Source organism: Suricata suricatta, chromosome 5, assembly GCF_006229205.1.
Source record: "Suricata suricatta isolate VVHF042 chromosome 5, meerkat_22Aug2017_6uvM2_HiC, whole genome shotgun sequence".
NCBI classification, from domain to species: domain Eukaryota; kingdom Metazoa; phylum Chordata; class Mammalia; order Carnivora; family Herpestidae; genus Suricata; species Suricata suricatta.
The window spans coordinates 4,802,909-4,828,164 of NC_043704.1; the positions used below are offsets into that span (position 1 = coordinate 4,802,909).

The following is a 25,256-nucleotide window of genomic DNA, read 5'->3' on the forward strand; positions in this document are numbered from 1 at the left end:
TGATGGCGGTGGCAATGGCGGAGGTGATGTGAAGGTGACGGTGGAGGTGATGACGTAGGTGATAGTCCAGGTGACGGTGGAGGTGATGTGAAGGAGATGGTCGGACGTGATGACGTAGGTGGTGGCCCAGGTGACGGCGGAGGCGATGACGTAGGTGCTGGTCCGGGTGATGGTGGAAGTGATGGCGGAGGCGGTGGCGGAGGCGGTGGTGGAGGTGATGTGAAGGTGATGGTCAGAGGCGATGACGTAGGTGATGGTCCGGGTGACGGCGGAGGTGATGACGTTGGCGCTGGCATCACCCGTGGTGTACCACAAACCAGCAGATGCACGTTTCGGCCCAGCTTGTCCGCACGCGCACACACTTGGGTGCCAGGGCTCCCCCGTCTGCTGGACGGAGCCTGTGCTCGCTGCGATGCCTCCTATTCTGCCTATGGGGCCTCATCTTCGAAGACTTTCTTCCCTGTTTAATGAAGAGGAAAGGAATCCTAACCAGACTGAGGTCAAATGGATCACTGCGCCCAGCAAAGTTTTTTTTAACTCCTCCCGGGGGAGTCTGGTAACTAACTGATACGTATCTCCGTCGATCAGACCTCATGTGGGTTGCACTGGGATGTAGCTGAATGTGACTGGTGATCAGCACAGGGCGTCCAAGTGACGGAGCCTGCACTGGGGCAGCCTTCCCAGGACGACACACCCTTTAGTGCCACTCTCTGCTGACGCAGCCAGGAACGCCCACCTGTCGAGGCCAAAGCTGTGTGGCCTTGATGCCTCCTGCCCGTGCAAATGGCCTGTGAGGGGTCAAGGAGGGGCCTCCCCATCCCCACGCCCATCCCCATCCCCAGGGAAGGGTTTCACAGGGCCCCTCCTCTAATCACAGGGGCCACGTGACTTGGCACTTAGTGCATACCTGGCCTTCCGTGCGTCATCAGGAACCCTCCCAACATTGCAGAGGCAAGGTAGAGCTTCCCTCATTTTGCAGGAGAAGCAGAGCCCCAGAGCCGTTAAGAAATCTGCCCTGGGTTGAGCTGGACGTGAACTCACATTTCTGGCTCCTCCCTGCTCACCCCTCTGCCCTGCATGTGCCCGGAGCAGTGCACCACACGAGCGGCCAGCCAGGGCTAATCCAAGGGATGTGAGACCGCTGAAATGGCACACGCTCCAAGCAAACGAGGACCTGCCGGTCCAGACAGAGCCAGCCGAGAGCAGCCGCTCACCCAGTGACTGTCCCCCTTGCCAGCCCCACTCACTCTGCCCTGATGCCCTGGTGGCCCTTAGCGCTGTGCCTCGCACAGCGTTAGCAACTGAACTGTCCCCACCCCCCACAGAATTTTACATGCAATCCTAATGTGTGAAGCTTACATAAACATTCAGTGACATGTGTCAGAAGCCGTTTGTTTTGTAAGTTCAAATCTATAGCACCCACTGAAGGATTGATGGGAACAGAGGGGCTCCCTGCCTGAGCACCACGACTGGAACTCGGAGCCCGGGGCGGCATCCGCCGGCTAACGGCCTCGGCATCGGTTAGCGTCACTTAGGTTTACTGGCCCCCAGAACGCTCCCTGAGGAGCGCCCTGCCTTGAGAACATGAGCAGGGCCGTGTGGCCCCACGACTCGGGGACCAAGGCTCCTCCTTAGGACGGCAGTCACAGCAGCCTCGGGGGTGCCAACCCAGCGGACTGACCCCAAAGATCATGTGTCCTGCTCGGATCGTTGATACTCAGCTTATTACCACTGATGGTTTGCTTTGTGATTGCACCTAAAGGAGTTTGAGGCGATCTACTTGAAGGAAGGAAATCGGAATCAGGGGTTACCAAGACCCGTCCTGCACCGCCCATGCCGCATGCCAGAACGCACCCTTCACTAGTCAGCGGCCGCTTCCCCGCCTGAGCCAGCTCCCTGCAGCCTCAGCAAGAGGCCGGGGCCTCCACACCCTTCCCGGTCTCCCGGGTCAGTGGGGTCCTGAAGACACGTGGGTCTGAGGGGCATTCCAGTAAGGTCTGGAGCTCAGGAATTCTTTAACGGGGAGTCCCAGCCCGTGGGGAGCACCCGGCTCTGCACCTCCAGCCCTCGGAGCACCTGCTGGGAGCAGGAGCACCTCCCTGCCTCTCCCTCCCATCCCCCAACTCCGGGTCCTCCAGATCCCCGTGCCCTGTAGGGTCCCTCTGGGCCCCAGTTTTCTCTCTGTTGCTTGGCCTGTGTACTCGTGGCCGGCTCAGAAGCACGGAGCCCCACCTCATCCTGTCCCAGGAGGCACCTGGCCTCGATTTTTGCCCTGGATTCTGCTCTGCCCTCCCCCCAACGCCTTCTCTGTGTCCCCCCGCCCCCAGCTGGCTCTGCACCCCCCTTCCCATGTTCCCTGGTGCCTCCCTCTCGCGCTGGTTCCCACACCCCTTGCCGAGTGCTATTTAAATTCTGGGTTTTGTCCTCTGGTTAATTTCCTCATCTGCTTGGCGTAACGCCAAAGAATATTCTTTCCAAATAAAAAACGGTAAAGGCCAGTTTTTGTCTCCTAAGAATTCTGTGTCAATGCAGTGCTGCGCGTGCCTCCGGGAGGCAATGTTCCTAAGCTCCTTCTGTGGCCAACGCCCAGCCTCGGCGTCCAGGTCTAGATAACTTTCGCTTAGAAGGGCCCTGCGTGTTTGTCGTAGAATATTTGAATAATGCAGAGCGTGTAAAAAGACCCCACAGTGCCACCAGACGCTCCGGGACTCTCCTGGGGCTGTGTTCTCGCACGTGCAGCTCTTTTACATAATTTTTTATCCTGATCATTTCACTCGGCATTACGTCAGCCTTCCTTTCCAACATAACAGTAAGTAGTCTTCAAAACCATGATTTTAATGCCACAATGATGTTCCATCATGGAGGCTTACTGAAATGGAGTTTTTTTCATCATTTATGTGACATTTCTCTTAATTCCATTTCTCTGCAATAAATGACGGACGAGGAGCCTTCCTGGCTGAGGCTCTCTGCTCACAAAGCGGCTGCACGCAGGTCAGGGGCTTGGCTCGCCTTAAACGTGAGCTCACTGGTAAGCTGGCGCCTCATAATTGCCCGTATTATTATGTTTGCTGTTATTGTTTCCTCAAGAGCAGTTCCTAGAAACAGCATTCTGGGTCAGAGTGCGCACGTCTGCCAAACCACTTTGCGCCCTGTGGGTATGTGCTCCGGATGGGGCGCCCCCTCGCCACCCCAGCCAGAGTTCTTGCAGGAAAACTCAGCAGGTACACGTGCAGCTGTGAGAAATGACACAGAGAGGGGCGCCCAGGGGGCTCTGTCTTTTGAGCGTCTTGACTCTTGCTTTCGGCTCAGGTCATGATCTCGCGGTTTGTGGGTTCGAGCCCTGGGTCGGGCTCTGTGCTGACAGCCGGGAGCCTGCTTGAGATTCTCTCTCCCCCTCTCTCTCTCTCTCTGCCCCTCGCCTGCTCCCTCCCTCTCTCTTTCTCAAAATAAAGAAGTAAACTTAAGACCCAGAGAGCTCTATGTGCCCTTCACTCAGTTTCCCTCAGGACGGCTTCTTGCAACATTGGCGCACATATCACAGCCAGGTGTGGACGCGGACTCGATCCACCACCCCACCCAGATTCCTCCTGCTGAACCGTGCCTGTTCGAGGGTGGGTGGAGGCGTATACATTTTTATCCCACGTGCAGATTCTCACAGCGCCCCCCCCCCCCAGCCACTGCTTTTGAAGCCTCGCCCCTCGCCGCCCTCCCCTCTCCTGCCCCCACCCCCCCACCCCCAGCTCCCGGCTAACACTAATCTGTTCTCCATTTCTGCAGTTCTGTCACCTCAGGATGTCATATACATGGAATCGCACTGTATAGATCCTTTGGGGACTGGCTTTTATTCACTCGGCGTAAATCCCTTGAGATCCATCCGGTTGTTATGTGGATTGGTAATTTATTTCTCGTTCTTGCTCGGCGGGGTTCGTGATTCGGAAAGGCCCGGCGTGCTCGGCGTTCACCGGCTGAAGGGCACGCCGGCCGCTTCCAGATTTTGGCTGTTCCTCACTTTCTCACTACTGTCAATTTTATTATTTTTAGCGGCCAATATGGCCAAGTTTTAGAAGTCGGTACCCTTATTTTGGTTGAGTAGAGATTTATGGTATCACGGTGACGTTTATAATTAATGAACATCATCATCAATTACAAGAGAAAATAGGAGCAGGATGTTAACGCTGAGATTTTAGACCCCCAGGCGGCCGAGATCAGCGACCGCGCGGACAGAGTGAGGAGGGGGCCGGACGTGAGTGTCCCCGAAGCACCCAGTTCTGATTCACCGGAGGAAGGAACACGGGGCCCATCTCCTGCGTGGAGAGGCAGCGCGCACCCTTTGCTCCACGGGAGGGGGCTCGACGGGAGAAAAAAGCGTCTTCTGCTGCTAGGGGCCCCGCAGCGTGGGGTCTATGGCTCCGTATCCGGCGGGAACCTGACAGATCCCTTGGGGGCAATATCGCAGGAGAATTATAATGAGGAAAATTTTGCTTGAGACTCGTTACTCCCAAGTTCTAAGCAGCTCTGTGAAAATTGTTGCTAAGGCAATTGAGTAAAAAATTTCACAGGCGGCGGACATGCTAACAGCAAGACAGTGAACGTGATTCCATGTTTTACAACTGCCAACCCTAAGAGCACGACATATCTGACACCGATCGCTTTTTAATGAGTTCGAGAGGTTCCAGCAGTGTTTTCTGTGAGTTTTGAGAGGTAACCAAAGCCCTCCTGGGCTGCCGGCTCCGTGAGCGTGTCTGCGCCCTGACAGGGACAGCAGCCGGCCTTGCGGGGGAGGTCTGCGGGGACACTGGCTCCCTCGGGAGGGCACCTCCGCCACCCGCTCCCCGCTGGGCCCCAGTCTCCTCCTGACGTCTGCAGCTTGAACGTCTGTGCTGTGGCGGGTGGTTTTCGTCTCTCCCAGGCTGCGGAACTCGACCCAGACCCCAGGTTGCCACATGGTTCTCCTGTTTGTCCTGGATGGGGAGCATTTCATCACGAAATACCACAAGTATCTGCGCGGGAAACCCAGTTTCCAGTGGTCGCTGACCGCGTGCCAGTCCACACGAAGGTGACCAGCCCAGCGAGAGCCGTCCTGGGCAGCTGCAGGGAAGCCCCTCGGCCAGGCCTGGGCTGTGCCCCCCCCACCTCCCGGACGGGTGCGGGAGGCCTGGAAAGGCACAGCGCGAGGTCTGGGCCACCGCCAGGCCCCGAGCGCTTAGGGCTCTGTTCCTCCTGCCCCTCCCACCCGAGCACCTGATAGCTCCGAAGAGGGAGTCATTTCCTCTGTAGACGGTGCCAGCCACCGCTGGGCCGAAGCGATGCCCAAGCGGGCAAACGGGGAGGGACCCACGACAGTCATTTCTGTTTGTGACGCGCGTCAGCCTGCTTGTGCGCGTCCTGCCCCCTCGGGAGCCCAGGCGCCCACCCCCCTCCCACCAGCAGCCGGGCTGGCTCTGTGCACCCAGACCATCGGGGCCCAGCTTGGGGCAGTGCACCCCCACGGCGCCTTGCCCCGCGCCTTACAAGAGGGGAAGGCATGAAGCAAAAGGAAAGCAGACGGTGAACATTAAGACCAACCTTCCTCGAGCATGGCTTTGTCTGGGAGTTGCACATGCATTTACTCATGAGGCATAATACATCCTTCCGCACTTGCCAGGAATCAGAACTAGTATCTGGCAGACGGGGAATGCGGCACCCCTCCCCCGGGCATCTAGCACTTCCCAAGTGTCCGCGGCTGCGGGACCTGACCTGGGCTCTGGGCACAGCAGAGCAAGACATGGACTGTGTGCTGGCCATGGCCACCCTCTGGTCAAGGCCGAGGTGGACACGGAAGCAGGTGCTGGGCCTGCCTTCACACGGTCGGATGCGGAGCAGGGCCGGGAGCGCAGTGGGGGACGTGCGGGGGCAGGCGCCCACCCCCACCCCCTTCCTCCGCGGGGGCAGGGGCTCCCTAAAACCTGTGTGTCACAGCCAGACAGCGGCCTCCCCCGCGCACACTGCTGCGGAAATGAAGAATTGGCCACCAGGCCTCTCGCCGGCCTCCGCGGGCCGGGCTTGATGCCACGCCTCTCCGGTTCACAGCACAGGGTGTGGTGAGGCAGGAGCTGTCCAGGCGAGAGGTCACAGCCCTAAGCAGGAGGGGAACACGAAGGCGCCCTGGCAGCTTGCCACTGGCCGAGGGTGAGGAAGTCCAAATGCCCAGGCCTGATGAGTAGGGGAAGAACCTTCTGGAAAAGGTCCGGGCTGCCCCTGTCTGTGGGTGAATGCCTCATCACCTCTGCTGGTCTCGCCGGAGCCTGGAGTCCCCACACCCCACCCTGCCCCGTGTCGCCGTTGGCGCGTGTCCTGTTTCCCAGACAGGGCACCCGTCGAAATCCTGTCTCTGCTCCAGAACGCCCCCGGCGGCCCGGCACTCGCCAGTCTCCTCTCCCGTCGCGATGCCCTCCCACGTTGTCCCCGCGCACCTCACTCTGGACACGCAGCTTCTTCTCCACGGAGAGCCCTGGGTACAAGAGAGCTCGTGAGGACCTGGGGACGATGCCGTACTGACCCCGGGTTTCCAGGAGGACTGCACACAGCGTGCCCCCAGGAGCTGCGGTTTCAGTGGCGATCCAGTCTTCCCTCGCCTCGCGCTGGAGCAGAAAACTCGATCACCTGGAGCCAGTGGTGCGGCCCGGAGACCCCATCCCCGCCTGCCCCCAGCACGCCAGCAGCCCAGTGCGAGGCTGGAAACCGAGGCTGGAAACCGGGAGCTTGAGGGGCCCTTCCCGCGCGCTCCCTCAGCGAGCCTATGGGGGGGAGTCCAGGGACAGCGGGGAAAACACAGACCTGAGCCCTTTGTGCACAGAATCATATTACGGGACGAGGCCCCTGGACCCGGGATCAGAGAGGAGTCACACCCTGTCCTCTAGAAACTGCACATCGTGTGTCTTTAATCCATAGGCCACCTGGACGCCAGCTTGGCGGCCACCGCCCCTGCTTCTCTAAGGATGTTGGTCCAGGTGCATTTGACACCTGGAAACGGAAATGTTATGTCCATTCAAGAGGGTCTGGGTTTGTGCGAGGTCAGTGGATGTGAGCAGGTGCATAAGGGCGGGCCAGGATCCGGGGGGCTGGGAAGCCCAGGCAGGCCTGGCTCTCCTGCCCTGTGTCCCCGTCACAGCCTGCCTTTGCCCTCGTGCCCAGCGCCTCCCCCCGCCTCCCCTGGGGGCTGCGCCTCCTCATTCATCCTGGGGGTGACTCGGGGGTGGATGGAGGCCCTTCGACCCTGTGCTTACCCCAACTGCCACCAGCTCTGAATTGCTTAGTAAAAGTCCTCGTGACGAAAGGTGACTGGGCACCAGACAGACGGTCACAGGTCAGGTTGTGGGGACTGGGAAGGGCTACCAGGAGCCAGGGCTGCCTGCCTGGAGCTGCGGGAAATGTGCCAGCCAGGTAGTGGGTGGAGATGCTCCATGCTGTGAGGGGTGTGGATTGACCACTGCCCCTCCTGAGTCATGAACCTGAGTCCCCACCTGTAAAGGACAGGCCCGGAGGATGCCTGACAGGAAGGAGCCCCGCCCAGCCCACCTGGCCAGGCCCCGGGTCTCAGCCCCCCGCTGCCCGACAGGAATGGGTCAAGGCTGGTCCTGACCTGTGCTCCAGTGACGCCTGTCTCTCTTCCCTGACCTGCCCAACTGTTGCAGGGCCACAAAGCAGCGGGCCATCCTGCTGTGAGCTTGGGAGCCCCCCTCCCAAACCCCCCGCCTCTGTTTTTGCCTTTCTGGGGTCAAGCGGAGCCCCCTCCTCAAGAGACTGTGAAGCAGAGAACTGGGTTAGGTGTTCCTTCTTCAACTTTGGAAATCCCACAGGCTGTAAATCTGAAGTCCTACCAAATAAAACTAAGCGCCGAACAAAATGGAGCAGAAGGTCGTGTGGTGCGCTTGGTGACCCGGAGCCCTCAGAGCTCTACACCCAGAAACTCGGGACCCCAGGGCCCCGGGGAGTCCAGGCACCATGAAGCCGGTGCGCAGCAGAGGCGGCCGGCGTGGGAGTCGGTGGGGAAGCGCAGGCGCACCTGAGCTCTCCGCACCATCTGCAGAGTGGAAACCGAGCCCCAAGGGGTTTGGGTCTTCCGTCGAGGGCGGGGAGTGCGGACAGGAGCCGGCGGACAGGAGGAGTAGCTGGTGGGGACAAGCCCTGGACTCCCCGGCCCGGCCCCTGCCCTGCTCATCACTGGGAAAAGGCGGGTTCGAATATGGACACTGAGTGAAAACACAGGCCCGGATCATCTAGATGCCGTGGCCAGGTGTGTACACGGGGTGGCCCGGGACGCAGTCGTACCGCCATGGCCGGCGGGGCCCGAGGGGGCCTCTTTGGCGGTGACCCTGGCATGGGGCTGGGCCCGTGGCCCCCGTGCCCGTCCCCGGTTACGCGGCAGCAGGAAGTTTCCCAACACTGAGGTTCTCCCCGGCACCCACGGCTGAACGGGAGGAGGGGCGTCCGGCCAGCGAGAGGGGCCCTGGCGTGGCTCTCGGGTCTCGTCCCAGTAGCCCAGTGCCGCCGGTGGAACCGCGTGAGGGCCCTGGGGGCACCCACCTCGCTGCCTTCCCAGCGCCGGCCGCTGCCTCGAGCCGATGGGAATACGAAACCTGTGGTGTCCCGCTGCCTCGCTGCCTGCACGTGCCCCGTTCACGGTTCGTTCCCCACACTGGTTTGGGGCACCGTTTTCGGCCGGGTGAGAGAGGAAGGATCTGCGGAGCGATTCGGCATGTGACCCGGGAGCCCTGGGGCCGCCCTGGACCGCTGCCCGGGGTGGGGGGGCTCCCGGGCTGAACAAGTGCCTCCCACAGCCGGGAACACCTGGCCTCGGCGGGGCGGCCCCTCCTGCCGCCCACGGGGACCCCGGCCCAGCTCCGCCCAGCCTCCCACCTGCGCGGGTGTCCTCAGGAAAGCCTGGCTCGCACACACGTGGCCCCGCGTCTGGGACGCCATGAGCTGCAGGAGGGAACTAGTGAGATGTTACAACAGCGCAGAAGAGAAACCCAAGCACCACACGCCTGCGTGCGGTACGCCCGAAGCAGGTTCACACGGGCACCCGGCGTGGTCTTCCTGGGGAGACACCCAGCGTCATCTGTCCCGCTGACCCCAGACTTCCTTCTGGCCTCCTGGCCTGTCGTCAGAAATCACCCCCACGGAGGGTCATTCTGGATCGCGAGCGGGGCCGGCGGCACGGGCGTGGCTGGGTAGCTTGCGTGAGGCGGTGGGAGCGTCAGGCTCCTCTCGCCGGGAGACCCCGCACTTGCACTCTTCAAGGCTCTGCTATTAGCCGGCCCGAAGCGGGACAGGTGAGCACGACCCCCTCCTCCCAGGCCACAGGCGGGACTTGCAGATGCGGGTATGCCTGTGTGGACATTGCCGAATGTGCCCCCACTGTTCCCTCACAATCCCGTCCGCCGACCGTGGGCTGAGTGAGCCCAGGAGGCTGCCTGAACCCTGAGCGAGGCCATCAGGAGCCCGTCCCCGCGAGTCTGCCCCTTGGCGTGGCGGTGGTCTTCGGCTGTTCTCTGGGCCCCGAGGTGGCCCTTCCCAGCGGAGTCACAGCCCGACCTCTGGCGGACGCAGAGACCTTGACAGAGACGCGACCGCTGCCCGTTTTGGCCCGTTCCCACAGAAGAGAGACTTGCAGCCCAGGGAGGCTTGCTCAGGGTCGTAGAGGTGACAGGCGGCACCTCAGGGTCCCCCAGGCGCCCTGGTTCCCATGCTGTCACCCCAGCTGTCGCGACAGGAAAGCCCTGCCCGCGTGCCGGCTGCGCCAGGCAGAGTCAGAGAAGCCATCCGCCTCCTAACAGGCTGCGTTTGTCCAGCTCCCGAGCCGCTGCTGTCCACGCCCCTCCTCCGTCAGGCCTCCAGGAGCCCACGGCGGAAGCTGGCTTTCCAGAAGCTGGAGAGAAATAACCTCAGAGACGGTCCCCTGCCCGTGAATGCGGCAGCCTAGGGCCCCGACGAGCCGTGGGGAGCCTTCCAGCACCTGAGCCCCGTGGGGGCGGCAACCTCCATGAAGGTGTCGGGTCTGCCCTGACCAACTACACGGGCGCCCTCCTCCCAGTCAGAGGCAGCCCACCCAGGCCGCCCAGGCACCTGAGAGGGACCTCACTGTGGTCAGGGAGGGAGGCGGGGGGCGGGGCTCACAGCAGGCAGGAGACCCCAGCTCCAAACTCGAGGTTCCCCAGGCTGCCCCACCCGGGCCCTCTGCCCTGGCATCGGCATGCTGGGGCCCGGACACCAGCATTCTGCTGAGCACACGCTTGGAGGAGCCCCTTGTCAGCAGGGCCCGGGGCAGCAGACTCCGTTCCCCTCTGCCCACCCCTGCCCTTCCCTGGGGTCTGGGGGGAACCACACACTCAACGTGGAGGCTCAGGACGATCTGTCGGAAGTAGTGCCAGGCTGGTGGGTGAATCGTCAGGACTCAGCCCTGTCACCCCTCCCTGCCATGGCACGGCCGGAAAAGCCGAGGCATGAACTGTGCCGCTCAGGCCTGCGCTGGGGTCCCTGGGGACGCACCGTCATGAAAACGCAGGCCTGGCACACATCAGATAAGGCCAGGCTCCTCTCCAGGGGGTGGGGGAGGCTTCTTGTGCTGCAGGCAGCATGGGGAGACGGGCATCCAGAAAGTGGGGTGGCATTGATCGGAGGGCCCAGGAGGCCCCAGGAGGGACTGTCACGCGGCTGGCTAGGACATGGGCCCACGGGGCAGCCAGTCTCTGCTGCTCAGGAGAGTGACACGCCATGTCTGAGTCCCAAGGCTGGGAGCTGGGGCAGGAGCGGGGACCATGCAGGGGCCACTGCAGGACCCCCAGCTGAGCCAGGACGGCGGCCACCAGGTGCACATGGTGGCAGGTGCTATAGGTGCAGATAGGGTGACAGGGAGAGGGCACGCTGGCTGACTCTGAGCGTGGCTGGGCCAGCAGCACACAGGGAGTGGCGGGGTCTGAGTGTGGCTGGACCAACAGCGCACAGGAAGTGGCACTGCCACAGAAAGGTGAGTTGTACGGGGCAGGATATTCACTGTGTCCTACAAGAGAGATCCAGAGGACCGTAGATGAGAAAGGGGGTGCTCTGGGCACCGGAAGATGCCCACCCATCCCAGGCCTGCTTCTCGCCACGCAGGGACGAGAGGAGGGGGCAGTCAGCCAGGGAAAATGTGGAAGAAGAACGTCCACTGGGGTGGAGATGGAGGCTTTGTTGTGGCCTGTCCACACCCCGTCACCACGGAGATCGGCCCCTCCCGGGGAGGGATTCAGAGCAGAGACTCCCAGTGGGGACCCCTTGGACAGAAGACGCTGATGCAGACATGTTTATCTCCCGTCCCCGGGGACGGGACCCAGGCATCATGCACCTGCCTGCCTGCTGCGTGTTTTACTGTGGAGGCCGCCGGTTTGCCAGTTCACTTTGCGTCTTTCCCGTGGTGTTAGCTCCTTGGATTTAGGTCTACAGCCTCAGCCCCCAAAGTCTGTAAGGGCATCCTTTTTTTTAAGCTATTGATCCTTAAAATATTTTTCTCCTCAGTGGTCTCCGGGAATCGTTGGAGACTCGCCGCCATGCCGTGTCATGAAGCCTAGGGTATCGGCCTGTGCGTCAGACGTCACCGATGGTGACTGTGTGGCTGCACCGTAACCACAGGCGTGCAGGGGGGGAGAGCGTTACCTCTCACCACACTTTCCAAGGCACAAAAGACTGATGTTTTCGCAGCCTGCACAGACAGGCTGGACGAAAATGCGTGCGTGTAGCCTTCTCGTGCCCACAGTTGCATTTTCTCTTTTTAAGGTAAACCCGCAGGCTGGGCAGGACAGAGGGCTGGAGGCCCCCGACGTCGCCATGGAAACCGGGCACTGCACTCCCGCCGGCCCTCACCGCCTCGCTGCTTGTGTCTTGCAGGTGGTGTTCAGCAAACATTGCAACTCCAGCGACATCATGGACCTGTTCTGCATTGCCACCGGCCTGCCTCGGTGAGTGCTACGGCGCCCCAGCGCCGGCCGGCCAGCACTGCCTCCAGGGGAAGGTGCCCGGGAAGGAAGGGCGGGCCGCCAAGGCTGAGGACGACAGGTGCGCCAGGGCCTGGCAGGCTCAGCTCACACGTGGGCGCCCATTCAGCTCCGTGAATGAGACCCCGCCGGTCTGGGCGGCGGCCTGTGCACCCGGAGGAAAGCCCTGGGCGGAATTTGGCAGAAACCACTGCCTTAAGAGGGTTTTTTTTTTTTTTTCCCCTTCTATTTATTTGCTTTTGAAAAAAGGAGAAGGAGGGCGGATGAGTTTTGGCTTTGGTCCCCCAGCCCCGAACGCAGGTGAGATTTTCCATCTTGGTGGGTCAGGTGGCCACAGAGCCATGTTTGGGAAGACCCGTTTCGGAGGGTAGTTGAAAAGGTCAGTGACCCCCTTCCAGAATCATCAGAATTCCAGAAAAGCTACTTCACAAATCAACAGGCTGTTCGAGTGCAGTCTCTCTCCTATTTTTTTTTGAAATGTATATTTTGGAGCCCAAGCAGGGGGGAGGGCAGAGGAGGGGAACCGAGGGTCCGAGGAGGGTACTGCTCTGACAGGCTGACAGCAGCTAGCCCAGTGTGGGGCTCGAACTCACGAATCGTGGGATCATGACCTGAGCTGAAGTCGGACACTCAACAGGCTGAGCCACCCAGGCGCCCCTCTCTCCTCACTTTCTGATTGTAAAGAGTGGTGGGGAGGGGCTGTGGTGTCTCGCTCCAGAGCTGTGGCCCCGGCCAAGGCCCGGGACGGGACAACGGGAGTGTATCACAGGCAGGGGAGGAAATTACACACCTGAAATCCCAACAAATGGCGGTTTGTAGCTGCAAAACTGGCCCACAGTCAGGTCGTCTTTCACTGAGCCCTGTGCGGAGCGCAGCGTAGCTGGAACAACCAGGACTGGTGTCACCGCCCCCAACCCCGTGCACACTACGGAAGGGCAGGAAAGCAACAGGGTCCAAGGGGCGCCTGGGTGGCTGAGTCGGTTAAGCGTTGGACTTCCGTTCAGGTCATGCTCTTACTGTGAGTTTGTGAGTTCGAGCCCCACATTAGGCTCTGCGCTGACAACTCAGAGCCTGGAACCTGCTTTGGATTCTCTCTCCCTCTCTCTGCCCCTCCCTCCATCACGCTCTGTTGCTCTCTCAAAAATAAGGATTAAAAAAAACAAACAAACATGGTCAAGGCCACAAGGCTTAGGAGAGGCCCCAGGCCGAGAGGTTAGGGGAAGAGTCAGCCTGCCCACTCTAAACTCCTTCGTAGGAGAGCGCGCCCCACTTCCACGGGCTCCCGGGGGCAAGCCCGACGCGCCATTGGCCGACATAAATGCTCCTCGCTGTCTCACTGCTGCCTCCTTCATCTCCCAACTCCGAGACTTAGACTTCCTCTGATCCCCATTTTAAATTACTTAAAAATGGGGGCACCTGGGTGGCTCAGTCAGTTAGGCGGCTGACTCTTGATTTTGGCTGAGGTCATGATCTCATGGTTTTGTGAGTTCAAGCCCCGCGTTGGACTCTGCGCTGACAGTTCAGAGCCTGTTTGGGGTTCTCTCTGTCCCTCTCTGCTTTGCACCCACCTCAAAATAAATAAAAATACACTTTAACAAAAGTTATTTAAAAAATCGTTTTTCATTTATTTATTTTTGAGAGACACGGAGAGACAGAGCGTGAACAGGGGAAGGGCACAGAGAGAAAGAGATGCAGAATCTGCAGCAGCCTCCAGGCTCTGAGCTCGCGGTCAGCACAGAGCCTGACGCAGGGCCTGAACCCATGAATTGTGAGATCATGACCTGAACTGAAGTCAGATGCTCAACCGACTCAGCCACCCAGGTGCCCCCCTCAATTATTTTAAATTAGTTAAAAACAGACCTCTCAAAAATTAAAAAAAAAAAAACATTAAATTTTTTTTTTAAATAAAAGGAGCACCTGGGTGGTTCAGTGGGTTAAGCGTCCAGCTTCGGCTCAGGTCATGATCTCACGGTTCGTGGGTTCAAGCCCTGCATCGGGCTCTGTGCTGACAGCACAGAGCCTTGAACCTGCTTCAGATTCTGTGTCTCCCTCTCTCTCCGACCTCCCCTGCTCACCCTGTCTCTCTCTGTCTCTCAAAAATAAATAAAAAACATTAACAAAATTTTTAAATTAAAAATAGAAAAACAACGGACAAGGTAAATCCCACTTGGAATTATGCACGGCCCCTTGTGTGTGACAAATGGAGCGTCTGGGAGCCCGGCCCGCCCCGGGACCCCTGTTGTTGTCCTTTGGGCGCGGGGACGCTGACACGGTGTGTCTTCCAGAAACACGACCATCTCCCTGCTGACCGCGGACGACGCCATGGTGTCCATCGACCCCACCATGCCTGCCAATTCAGAACGGTAAGCGCAGCCGGCCGGCCTCTCCACACACGGGAAGGGCTCCACGCTTGTCCCTGCAATTTGCTGCTGTTGGAAAATCTGACTTAAGCCAAAGACGGGGCAGGGATGGGAGGGGCTGGGTCCCTTCCCAAGATAATTACATTTCCAACGGTGCTCAGGAGGGCTGGCTCTCAACAAGGGTCCTCTGAGGAGCCTTGGATGGGGAAACTGAGGCACGGAAGGCAGGTGAGGAGCGGTGAAGCCAGGCCCCAGGGCCTCCGCGTCGTGTCTGCGGCTGGGCCTGGCCAGGCCCACGGGGGCGCCCCTCCAGCCCCCTGTCTGCTGCTCCTGCTCACTGAATGTCTGCTCCAAGGGATGGTTGTTACTCCGGCCACTGGGGTGTCCCCCGTGATGACTGAGCCCCGTCAGCCATTCCAGACCTGAAGGAGAGAGCCTGCCCCAGGCAGGCCTTGCCGGTGCCCCAGCAGCCTTGTGATGGGGCGGTCTGAGACCCTCCCTGGAGGCCCCAGAGGGACCCGCACCCCAGGTGTGTGCACACCTGAGCACCCAGAGGCGGGCGCCTGGTCTCATCCTGCGCCCAGAAGCCAGCCCGTCAGCCGTCCACCCCGGGCCGGGCACAGACCCTCCCAGCCCAGCTAGGACTCCAGCCAAGAAGCCGCACAAACCCCGCGGGGGCACGGAGCTCTCGCCGGTCCTTGCAGCGGCACGGTCTCCCAGGCCCGGTGAGCCGTGGCGGGCACAGTCCTGCGCCGCGCCCAGCTGCCTCCGCCAGCCTGCCCTCCAGCTGCGCCCGTCGGTCTCCCCAAATCCCGTCTGTCCGGAGCTTCTGCCCCACGCCCTTGGGCTCCGAGTGCCCGCGGGGGCTCCCAGAGGGGGCGGCGCTAATCGGCTCCCCAAAGACTCCAGGGAAAGTCAGTGAAATCACGGCACACGCTCGGCGTCACCAGGTGGCGATTCAGGTGCTGCATCTCGGACAGGAGAACATTCTGGATCCCGTGGTGTCCAAACGACAAGGTGTTGCTTCCTGAAGATTCTACCCCTTCCCCTTTGGACCCTCCCCCAAGGAGAGAGGCAGATGCTTCAGCAGCATGAGAAAATGTCAGTGGAGCTCAGCCAGGTGCCGAGGCTGACGGCTCCCGGGAGAGTCATGACGAAGTCTATAGAGAAATGAACCCCAGGTTCCAAAAAACCAACTTCCAGACGACCTGCTGAAGCAGGACCTCTTCCCAAGTGAGTGCCGGGCACTCACCTGCGGGGCCTGAGGGTGTGGACTCACTTCCGCTCTGTGTCTGGAGGAGGGATCCATCCCGGAGTTGTCCGTCCGTCACCCAGGATACACAGCTTTTGCTTTAAACCTTATTAGTGTTTTCAGTTGTAAGAATTTTCCGGCGGCCGCACCTGCTAAGCCACAGGTGTCCCCGTCCATCCCTGCTGACGGTGGGACTCCCTCCAGATCTGCGCTTGCGTTTTCCAGAACTGAGCCCACTGTCTGTTACTGCACAGCTTGCTCCGTCTGCCCGAGGACGTGACGGGCACCGCTTCGGGCCCAGACTTGCCCACTCACCGAGTGACCCTCTGCAGCCCAGCTGACCCATCCTCAGTCCCCGGTGGACGGGGACAGGGAATTTCTGGAGCTCAGCCGTTCAAATGGTACGGGAATACCTGTGCCTCCACTGCGTGTTTGAACCTGGGACGCCAGCCCCGTGAGGACACGGGCACGTCTCTCCAGTTCCCTGCTCTGTCCCCTGTACCTGATGTGTGAGCGCTCCGGAAACAATTTGCGGAATGAATGACCCGAACACAGGACGTGGGACCATATCCCCATGTGCCAATAAGGCTTCATCTGATACGTCTACTCCCAAATTCCTGTGCTGAGTCGAAGGACTGTGTGGTGGCCTGTCAGCCGGCCTTGCCAGGACCCCTTCCCCAAGGCCGTGACCGTCCCTACCCCCAGCGATGCTCCTTGTGCCCTCCCAGCCTGCCTGTTACTAGGTTTTGCGATTTTGCTGAACCACTGGGCTCAAAACAAAACAAAACAAAACAAAACAAAAAAAGCATCTCCCTTGAGCTTCTTCTTTAAAAAAACTATTACACACTACCACCTATTCCTGTTCTTTTGAACTATTTTCTGTTGGCTCAGTCGTCTTCCCCCCGCCCCCCCCACCCCGCCTTGCTGTAAGTCCCTGTGTGGTGGGAGCAGATCTGTGTCCGTCCCCTCGGGGCCTCGTGATTGCTGGGGACGGCGTCACGGAGATGTCAGTGCACGCTCACCAGGTGACAGCCGCCACCACTCTTGGTCACGTGGGACTCGTGGCTGTCAGGAGCCCGGGCTGGGCCGGGGGCAGAGCGAGGTCCCTGCATGAGTCGGGAGCTGGCGTGTTCTTGGGCGGTCCGTGGTGCTGATCCCAAAATCTGTTTAATTCACCATATACGAACCTTATAGAGGAAGCTCACCATTTAAATGGTGTATTTAAAGTGCCTGGCATTCTTCCAAACAAGGAAGCTCAGAACAGCCAGAGAAACTAATTTCAGAAAGAAAAAAAAAACGCTAATTCGCTGAATTCTAATTTCTCCTGAGCTCTTATCTCCCGGACCAGGCCCGCTGGGAACCCTTCTGATGGCCTGTCACAGCACTCTGCCTTCTGTCTTGCAGCACCCCATACAAAGTGAGACCGGTGGCCATCAAGCAGCTGTCTGGTAAGGCCCTGCTATCATTTTTAAAATTAAGAGAAAAAAAAGAAGGCTCCAGGCTGCCCCTGGGATTGAATATATATTAGGTAAGCATCTGAACGGAAACCCCTGTGCTGGGGCAGAATCTGAAGCCCTGTCTTGTACCCCGCGCCCACGACCTCCCGGGGCCTCCCTCCCAGGCCGTCCCCACGGACTTAGCAGACCCTGGGTGACACTCCACCCTTGTCTTCCTGGGCACAGAGCCTGTCCTGCGTGCTCAGACCAACGAGCCACAGTCTGCGCATCAGACCGCGGGCCGTCCGACGCCGGGGGCGGTCAGCGACGCTCTGGTTGTAAAGCCCCATTTCCTTGTGGGTTTTTCCTCTCTCGTATTTATGTACGATTCATGCGTCATACGAAGTTCCCAGTTACGTGCCTGTCTTGATGAGCTTTGAAAAATTCATACCCCCTTGTAACTGTCAAGACCCAGAACACTTTGACCCCTACGAAGGTTCTCTTGTGTCCCTTCCCAGTTAACCGCCCCCGACCATGACCCCTGTTCTCGGTCAGCAACTGACCTGCTCTCTGACGCCGTAGATTTATCTTCTCGAGAGCTTTGTGTAAGAGAAATTATATAGGATGCGTACCCCTTTTGGACTCAGCCTAACGTCTGCGACTGGCGTGTGTGTGGTGGGCGGGCCAGTATTTCATTCCCGTTTACCGCTGGGTCGTGATTCGAGATGCAGCCGCACCCCAGCGCGATGGCCCATCCGCAAGTGGAAGGACAAAGGGTTGTTCCCAGCCCGGCGGCTCTTACGATGAGGCCGCCGTGAGCCTTCAAGTGGATGCCTTTGTGGGGACGTGTGTTTTCATTCCTCTTGGACCCAGCGGGACTGCCTGGTCATAGGGTTAAGCATGTATTTAAGGAACTGCCCATGCGTTTTTCCAAAGTGGGGGCACCATCTTGCCTTCCTACTCGCCATGTGTGAGCTTTCTCCGGAGCACTCGGAATTGTCAGTCCTTTTCACGGTAATCATTCTAATGGGCGTGGGATGATGTTGCATGTGGCTGGAGTTTACGTTTCCCTAGTGACCAGTGATGGTGGTTGTTTACTAACCGGTCATAAATCTTCGCTCACGATCTGTGGTAGGTGACTGCTTTCCCTGTTATTGAGCGGCGAGTGGCCCTGATTCATTGGAGATACACACCCTTAGTCAGACACACATCATAAATATTCTCTCCCAGCTGGGAACTTGCTCCTTCATTTTCTTATCCATGTCGTTCGATGAGTGGAAGCATTCAATTCTGCTCAAGCCCAGATTATCAATGTCGTTTTTTTACGGGTTGTGCTTTTGGTGCCCTGAGAAACCCTAGTCCACCCCCGATCTGTGAGGTTTTTCTCTTTCCATTCTTTCTTCTGAAAGTTTTATATTTTTAATTTGTACCTTTGGGTCTGTGATGCCTTGCAAGGTGGCTTTTGTGTATGGCCTGAGACAGACGTTGCGGTTTAGTCCGCTTTTTAAACTGCGAAGTTCATTTAATTTGATTTTTATAAGGTTTAATGGACACAGATTCAAATTTTGAAGCCACCTATCCCGTGCTGGCTGGGATGAGGTGAGGAGGCACTTCTGTGTCTGCACCTGGTCTTGTCTTTAAAGTGACAGTGTTGGGGCGCCTGGGTGCTGGGGGGCTCAGTTGGAGCGCCTGGGTGCTGGGGGGCTCAGTTGGGGGCGCCTGGATGCTGGGGGGCTCAGTGTTGGGGCGCCTGGATGCTGGGGGGGCTCAGTTGATTACACATCCGACTTCGGCTCAGGTCATGATCTCATGGTTTGTGGGTCTGAGTCCTGCATCGGGCTCTGTGCTGACATCTCGGAGCCTGGAGCTGCTTTGGATTCTGTGTGTCCCTCTCTCTGCCCCTCCCTGCTCGTGCTCTGTCTCACTCTGTCTCTCAAAAATAAATGAACATTAAAAAAATTTTTTTAATTAAAAATAAAAAACATAAGTTGCATTTACGCCATTTCTTGAGGATGTGGGTCTTAGAGCCGAGTGCTTGCCTCCCTCTGCCCTGTGCTCTATGTCCTGCATTTGACTTGTGTGCTACATGTGTTTTAAGCCCCATAATCCACTGTGACTCATTTTTTGCTTTCAACAGTCATATTTCTTCATATAAATCCGCACTTGTTGGGCGCCTGGGTGGCCCAGTAGGTTAAGCGTCTGACTTCGGCTCAGGTCATGGTCTCAGTTGATGGCTTCAAGCCCCGTGTCGGGCTCTGTGCTGACAGCTCAGAGCCTGGAGCCTGCTTTGGATTCTGTGTCTCCCTCTCCCTCTGACTCTCCCCTGCTCACCTCTGTCTCTCTCCCTCTCAAAAATAAATAAACATTTAATCTGCACTTGCATTTCTCTGCTATATTGTTGACAGCCTGGACTTTGTTTCTCCCACTAAAGCATGCGGCCTGTCCTGGCTGGCACTTAAGCTTCTTACAACTCAGTCTGATGTCCGGTGACCTGTCTTTAGGCCTTGCTAGGATGGCTGGAGTAGACCAGGGATCCAGGGGTAGTCGGGTCCTACTGCTAAGGTGTGACGCCTCTGGGGTGTCCCTTGAATTCCTGCAGATGAGTTTGGGGGATGTCAGGGGCTCATCATGTAGGACCTTAAAGGCCCATCAGGAGGCTGTAATTCCCGTAGGCGGAGAGGAGCATGGTGGCAGTGGGGGGAGAGGGGGTGGAGGGGGAGTGGGGAGGATTCTGATCTGTTCTCTTTTTTTATTATTGTTTATTTTTGAGAGAGAGAGAGAGAGAGAGAGAGACAGAGTGCGAGCAGGAGAGGGGCAGAGAGAGAGGGAGACACAGAACCCGAAGCAGCTCCAGGCTCCGAGCTGTCAGCACAGAGCTCAATACAGGGCTCAAACTCACCGACCACGAGATCATAATCTGAGCTGAAGTCGGACACTTAACCGACTGAGCCCTCAGGCGCCCCCAGAATCTAGCATGTTCTAAGGGAAGAGCCCTGCCTATTTCCGGACTGAGTGGACATGGGACATGAAAGAAAGAGGAGTCAGAGAAGCCCCCAGAGTCACTGAGGGTGCATGTGGCTTGGGCACCAGTGTTGAGTAGATGTGTCTGGAGTCTGCGGCCCCCCACCCTCCCACCGGGGATGTGAGGCGCCCCGACAGAGATGGCGCTGGCAGTGTGTGCAGCTACGGCTCAGTGAGCTCACCAGGGAGGCAGGGAGCCTGCAGGAGGGACCCAGGACAGGGCCCCGCCCGGGGACCCCACACTCCAGTACGGAATTCCATTGGAAAAAGGACGCTGGCCACTTGTCACCATCCAGAACAGAGGGGCCAGAATAATGAATGACACCTTTGAGGAACAATGAAGCCAGAACAGGCCACGTGTGTGGCCGACCAGACAGGCCGGTGCTTCGGGAAGGAAGCCTGGGGGCGCGGCGGGCGCACAGGCCTTTACAAGATGGTCACCGAGGAAGAACACAGAGGGGTTTTTGTGTAACTTTGGGGCCCAACTTGGACCAGTGGAGGCGGGTCCCTGCTCCCTGAGGGAAAGAGCCTCGCAGCAGTGAGTGCCCCAGTTCCAGTGGGGACTCGATGGGCTGCACGGAGCTGGGACAGAGGCTAATCGCTCTCGGCAGGACGGCGGGTGGGGTTCCCCCCGACGTGCCCATCCCCCAGCACGTGACCCCGCATGGGGCGTCCGCGTGCGATGGGCAGTCAGCTCCCTGGTGCCGGCGGACCCCTCGTCTACAAAGCCACTGGTGTCCCAACGTTTCCCTTTGGGGACAGAGTTGGTATCAGATTGACCCCCGTGGCCCGGGCCTTCCTGAGACAAGTGCGGGAAGGGCGCTGTGTCTGGAGCTTGTCTATGACGTGAAGTCCCGGCTCCACCGCAAGTGCCTCCGCTGCCCCCGCCCCCGCGCCGCTGGCCTTGCTTCCAGCCCCTCCCCCCGCCCCCCTCTGGGAGCATAGTCAGCCCTGGGGTGCAGCCTGGGTGCGGCTGGCAGGGGCCCCAGCTGCCTGCCAATCAACAGGCCACAGTCAGAGTGGGAGGACAAAGGTCAGGAAAGGAAGTAGGAGCCTGGGGTCAGACTTGCAGCTGCTGAGGCCCCTGGCCAGGGATCCTGTGCTTTCCAGCAGGAGATGCTGCCACCTGGGCCTGGGCCTGGCCTCTCAGGGCGGCCGCAGCTGAGCGTTGAGCCACGCTTCTCCAGGGAGTGTCTCCGACTTTAGGACCAACAGCAGCCCACTCCGTTCCCTGCTTGTCCCCAGGACCAGGACACAGCACCGCCCAGCAGCACCTCTGCTGGCCTCTCATCCGGCACACCCGGGGGGAGGCCCTCTGGCGGCTGCCACTGCAGCAGGCTTCCATTTCTGTCCCTCTGGGCAGGGATAGTGTGACACCAGGCCCTCCGGCTTCCCAGAGCCTCACCGTCCTTGTTCCCAAGTACAGACAGCGAAGGTGAGCAGGTGAGCGATGGGGACGCATCAGGAGCACCCCACGGAGCGTTTCACAGCCGACAGGTGACTGGCGGGAGTGACAGGAGGCTGGCAGTGCCCAGAATTCCAATAGGCCACACGCGGCCCTTTGCCCTCCAGGAAGGCTCTCTGGTTTCATGCATCCGGATCCCCCCGCCCCGTGTGCGTGCCTGTCAGGTCTCTTCGGGAAACCAACCCAGCGCCCCACACTTGTCCCCCATGCTTAGGAAACAGGAGTCACAGTCGGTGTCCGGGACTTGACCTGGCTGAGTGGTGGCTTGCTAAAACCCCAACACTGCGGACCACTGCAATGACAGGGCCTTGGAGCTGCTCCTCCAGCAGGGGACCGAGTGTGTGCAAGGTCACCGCAGCCGAATGCAGAGTTTGCACTGGGTGGTGAAGACTCCGGATGGATAAGAGAACGTGAACTACCTCGCTGATCCTTCTCAGACTGCATGCTTTCTTCAGGAGCTAGAACTCACCGACATAAAATGTGCTGTTTTAACGTGACGGAGTCCATGGTTTTTAGTATATTAGGTTTTTTCTGCAACCACCACTGCTTTCTAAACATTTCCATCAGCCCTCAAGAAAATTGCGTATTGGGGCGCCTCAGTGGCTCAGTTGGTTGAGCGTTTGACTCCAGCTCAGGTCATGATCTCATGGTTCGTGGGTTCAAGCCCCGCATCAGGCTCTGTGCTGACCACTAGCTCAGAGCCTGGAGCCTGCTTCAGATTCTGTTCTCTCTGCCTCCCCTGTTCATTCTCCGTCTCTGTCTCTCAAAAATAAATGTAAAAAAAATTTTTTTTAAATAGAAAATCTTGTGCCTATGGACAGTCACATCCATTGCCTTCACCCACCCCACCCCCACCCCCACCCTGGGTCCCTGGCAACCATGGTCGCTATGGCGATGTCTGTTTGGAGGCTCCCATGATGGAGGGCGTGGCCTCGCGTGTCCCCTAGCGATGTCCTCTGGCTCCAGGGTGTCAGTGCTCCCGTCCTGTTGGCAGCAGCCCCGCCAGCGGTGAGCTGCATTGTAAGTGTTCATCAGCTGACAGCCTCGGGGTGGTTTCCACCGAAGGCTTTCGGGAGGGAAGCTGCGGGGACGTGGGTGTGCACGCTTTCGTGTGATGCACTTTGAGATGACATATTCTGAGATATATCGGGTCAAATAAAAGATGAACCTGTTTTCAAAGTCCAGCCGGTGCTCAGCAGCGTGGGCCAGAGGCCGCGGGTGCCACCCCAGCTCCCAGCCCGCAGAGCTCCCTCACAGGGCCCACCGGAAGTGGGCGGGGCTCGCCGCCCCAGGAGCAGTCTCCCTCCCAGAGAGGGGGCCAGGGGACAGAAGCGCCACGCCGCCCGCCCCTGCCGGCGCTGGGCAGCCCTCTGAGGTCGCCGTCACAGTTGCCGGGGGGGGCCCCCAGTGACAGTCCAGGGCGCTGACTCGGGCTCCACCCCTCTCTCCCCTGCCTGCCTGGGTCCGAGCGCCCTCCAGGCCTTCGTCCCTGCTGCACCCACCCTCCCCACCCCTGTCTGTGGCCCGGCTTCCAGGCACCCACCCGAGCGCTGGCCCCCGTCCCTCGTCAGTCGGGTGAAATGGCCTCGGATGGCTTCCAGCCACACTGTGCCTCAGTCTCCCTGCAGAACAAGAAGTGGGAAGCACACCCCAGTGGGGTCCTTACAGGACCGATGGCGGGATTCATGCCCTGCGCTTAGCCCGCGCCTGGCACTCGGTAGGTGCTCAGTAGTGACCCAGGGGTCAATGACCCTGCGCCACGCCTCTGTGGCGCTGCTGACATTTCCTAGGACAGGAAGGGCCCTAAGGTCGAAAACCGCACACGCCGCTGCCGGCTGTCACTTGCGAGTCCAGCGTGTGCTTGAGGCGCGAGCACAAGTGCGTTGCTGGTGGAACAGTGGCCTCGCTCTTAGCACAACGTCCCTCCGAAGGGCTTCACCCTCACAGCCTCAGCCACGCTGACGTGCGCCGCCTCTGAGACAGCAAGGACTCCATGGGCAGTGAAAGCCAGCCCTGTCCCTGTTCCTCCAAGGGGTGTCCCCCGCTCCCGCTGTCTTGTCCTTGGTGATCTGAGTCCCGCCCCCGGAATTTGGTGACACGGAAATGGCAGTGTCCGAGCATTGGCTCGAGGACCTCAGGGCCATCCCGCTAGGACGGCTGTCTGCCGCGGGACCCGTGTGAGGACCCGGCAGAGCCACGGCGCCGCGTCCTGTGCAGCTGAGCCACGCACCCCAAGTGCACAGTCTGACGAACTCGAGGACACACACGCGTGTAGCCACCGCCCCGCAGAGAGGAAGAGCAGGTCTGTCACCCTGAAAAGTCCCCCGTGCCTCCTTTCAAGTCAGGGCCCACTTACCCCAGAACCACTGCTCCGACTGCGTCTTCACAGACCGCTGGGTCCGTTCCGGAGTTTCCCAGGAGCGCGCTGGTTCCGTAGATCTATCTGCTCCGGGTTGGGACTCGGCGGGCGTCGTGGTTTTAGGATGCATGCGTGCTCACTGCTGCTCCCGCTGAGGGACGCTGAGCAGCTTCCAGCGCGCGCCGTTGTAAAAATTGTAAAGATCTTACCGCGGGCATCCCTGTCCGTTATCTCGGGCCCATGAGCGATGTCGCTGGGACAGTGGTAAACGGATGCGTGATGTATAAGAAGCTGCGTGGCTGTCCCCCCAGCGGTTGCGCCGTGCTACGTCCCGCCAGCTGTGTGTGAGTGAGCTGGGTGCTTCACGCATGACCCAAACCACATCTCAGCTTTTAACGGTTCAGACATGAAGTAGGCATAAAATCATATATCATCATGGTCCTTTTAAATTTTTTTTATGTCTATTTATTTTTGAAAGAGAGAGAGAGCCAGAAAGGGACAGGGAGAGGAGGACACAGAATCCAAAACAGGTTCCAGGCTCTGAGCTGTCAGCACAGAGCCCAACGAGGGCTCGAACCCACAAACCTCAAGATAATGGCCTGAGCCAAAGTTGGGTGTGTAACCGACTGAGCCACCAGGGAACCCTCATCATGGTCTTAATTCACATTTCTCAGATGACTTAATGCTTGTTGAGCATGTTTTTACATGCTTATTGGCTGTTTGAATATTTTACTTTGTGAAGTTCTTGTTCTACGTGTTTTGCTCATTTTGCAAATAGGCTTTTGTTTTGTGTGTGTGTGTGTGTGTGTGTGTGTGTGTGTGTGTGTTTTATCACTGGTTTGTAGGAAACTCTATATTATGGCTATAATCCATCTGTCAGATATATATATATATTTCCCACTTTATGACTTGCCTTTTTTATTTTCTTAGTGAAGGCATTTGATGAGCAGAAATTTTTAACCTGAAAAAGTCTAATTTAATAAATTTTTCTTGTATGTATTGTATTTTCTGTGTCTTCCCTAAGAAACTTTCTCCTACCCCCAGGTAGAAAAGACAAGATAAATTTTTAGGAGATTTGAGAGTGATAGCGGTTATATTTTAGTCTATGATCCAATATAAATTAATTTTGTGTGTGGTGTGAGGTAGGGGTCGGCCATTTTTTCCCCTATATGTCTATTCAGTCATCATAGCAACACTTGTTAGAAAGACTTCAGCTTTTTCCATTGAATCACTTAGACACCTTTCTAGAGAATTATTTGTCTCTATGTATGGGCCTCTGTGATGTCTTTCTGTTCTGTTTCATGCATCTGCCGTCTGTCTTGACACCAATAACACACCGGCTTCATCACTAG

The 25,256-nt window shown here is 58.6% G+C and overlaps 1 protein-coding gene across 6 annotated transcripts in view; it reads left to right on the top strand.

Moving 5' to 3' along the window:
* PDE9A (phosphodiesterase 9A) overlaps positions 1-25,256 on the top strand; it is a 96,394-nt gene that overhangs the window by 15,446 nt on the left and 55,692 nt on the right. For 3 of the 6 annotated variants that reach the window (XM_029938908.1, XM_029938907.1, XM_029938909.1), the window contains exons 2-4: positions 11,905-11,975; positions 14,297-14,374; positions 17,028-17,071. In XM_029938908.1, the coding sequence (XP_029794768.1) occupies positions 11,905-11,975; positions 14,297-14,374; positions 17,028-17,071 (193 nt within the window). Of the gene's footprint in view, positions 1-11,904; positions 11,976-14,296; positions 14,375-17,027; positions 17,072-17,132; positions 17,152-22,491; positions 22,566-23,161; positions 23,263-25,256 lie in introns of those variants that run through there. The other 3 variants (XM_029938912.1, XM_029938911.1, XM_029938910.1) reach the window with 3 other exon arrangements.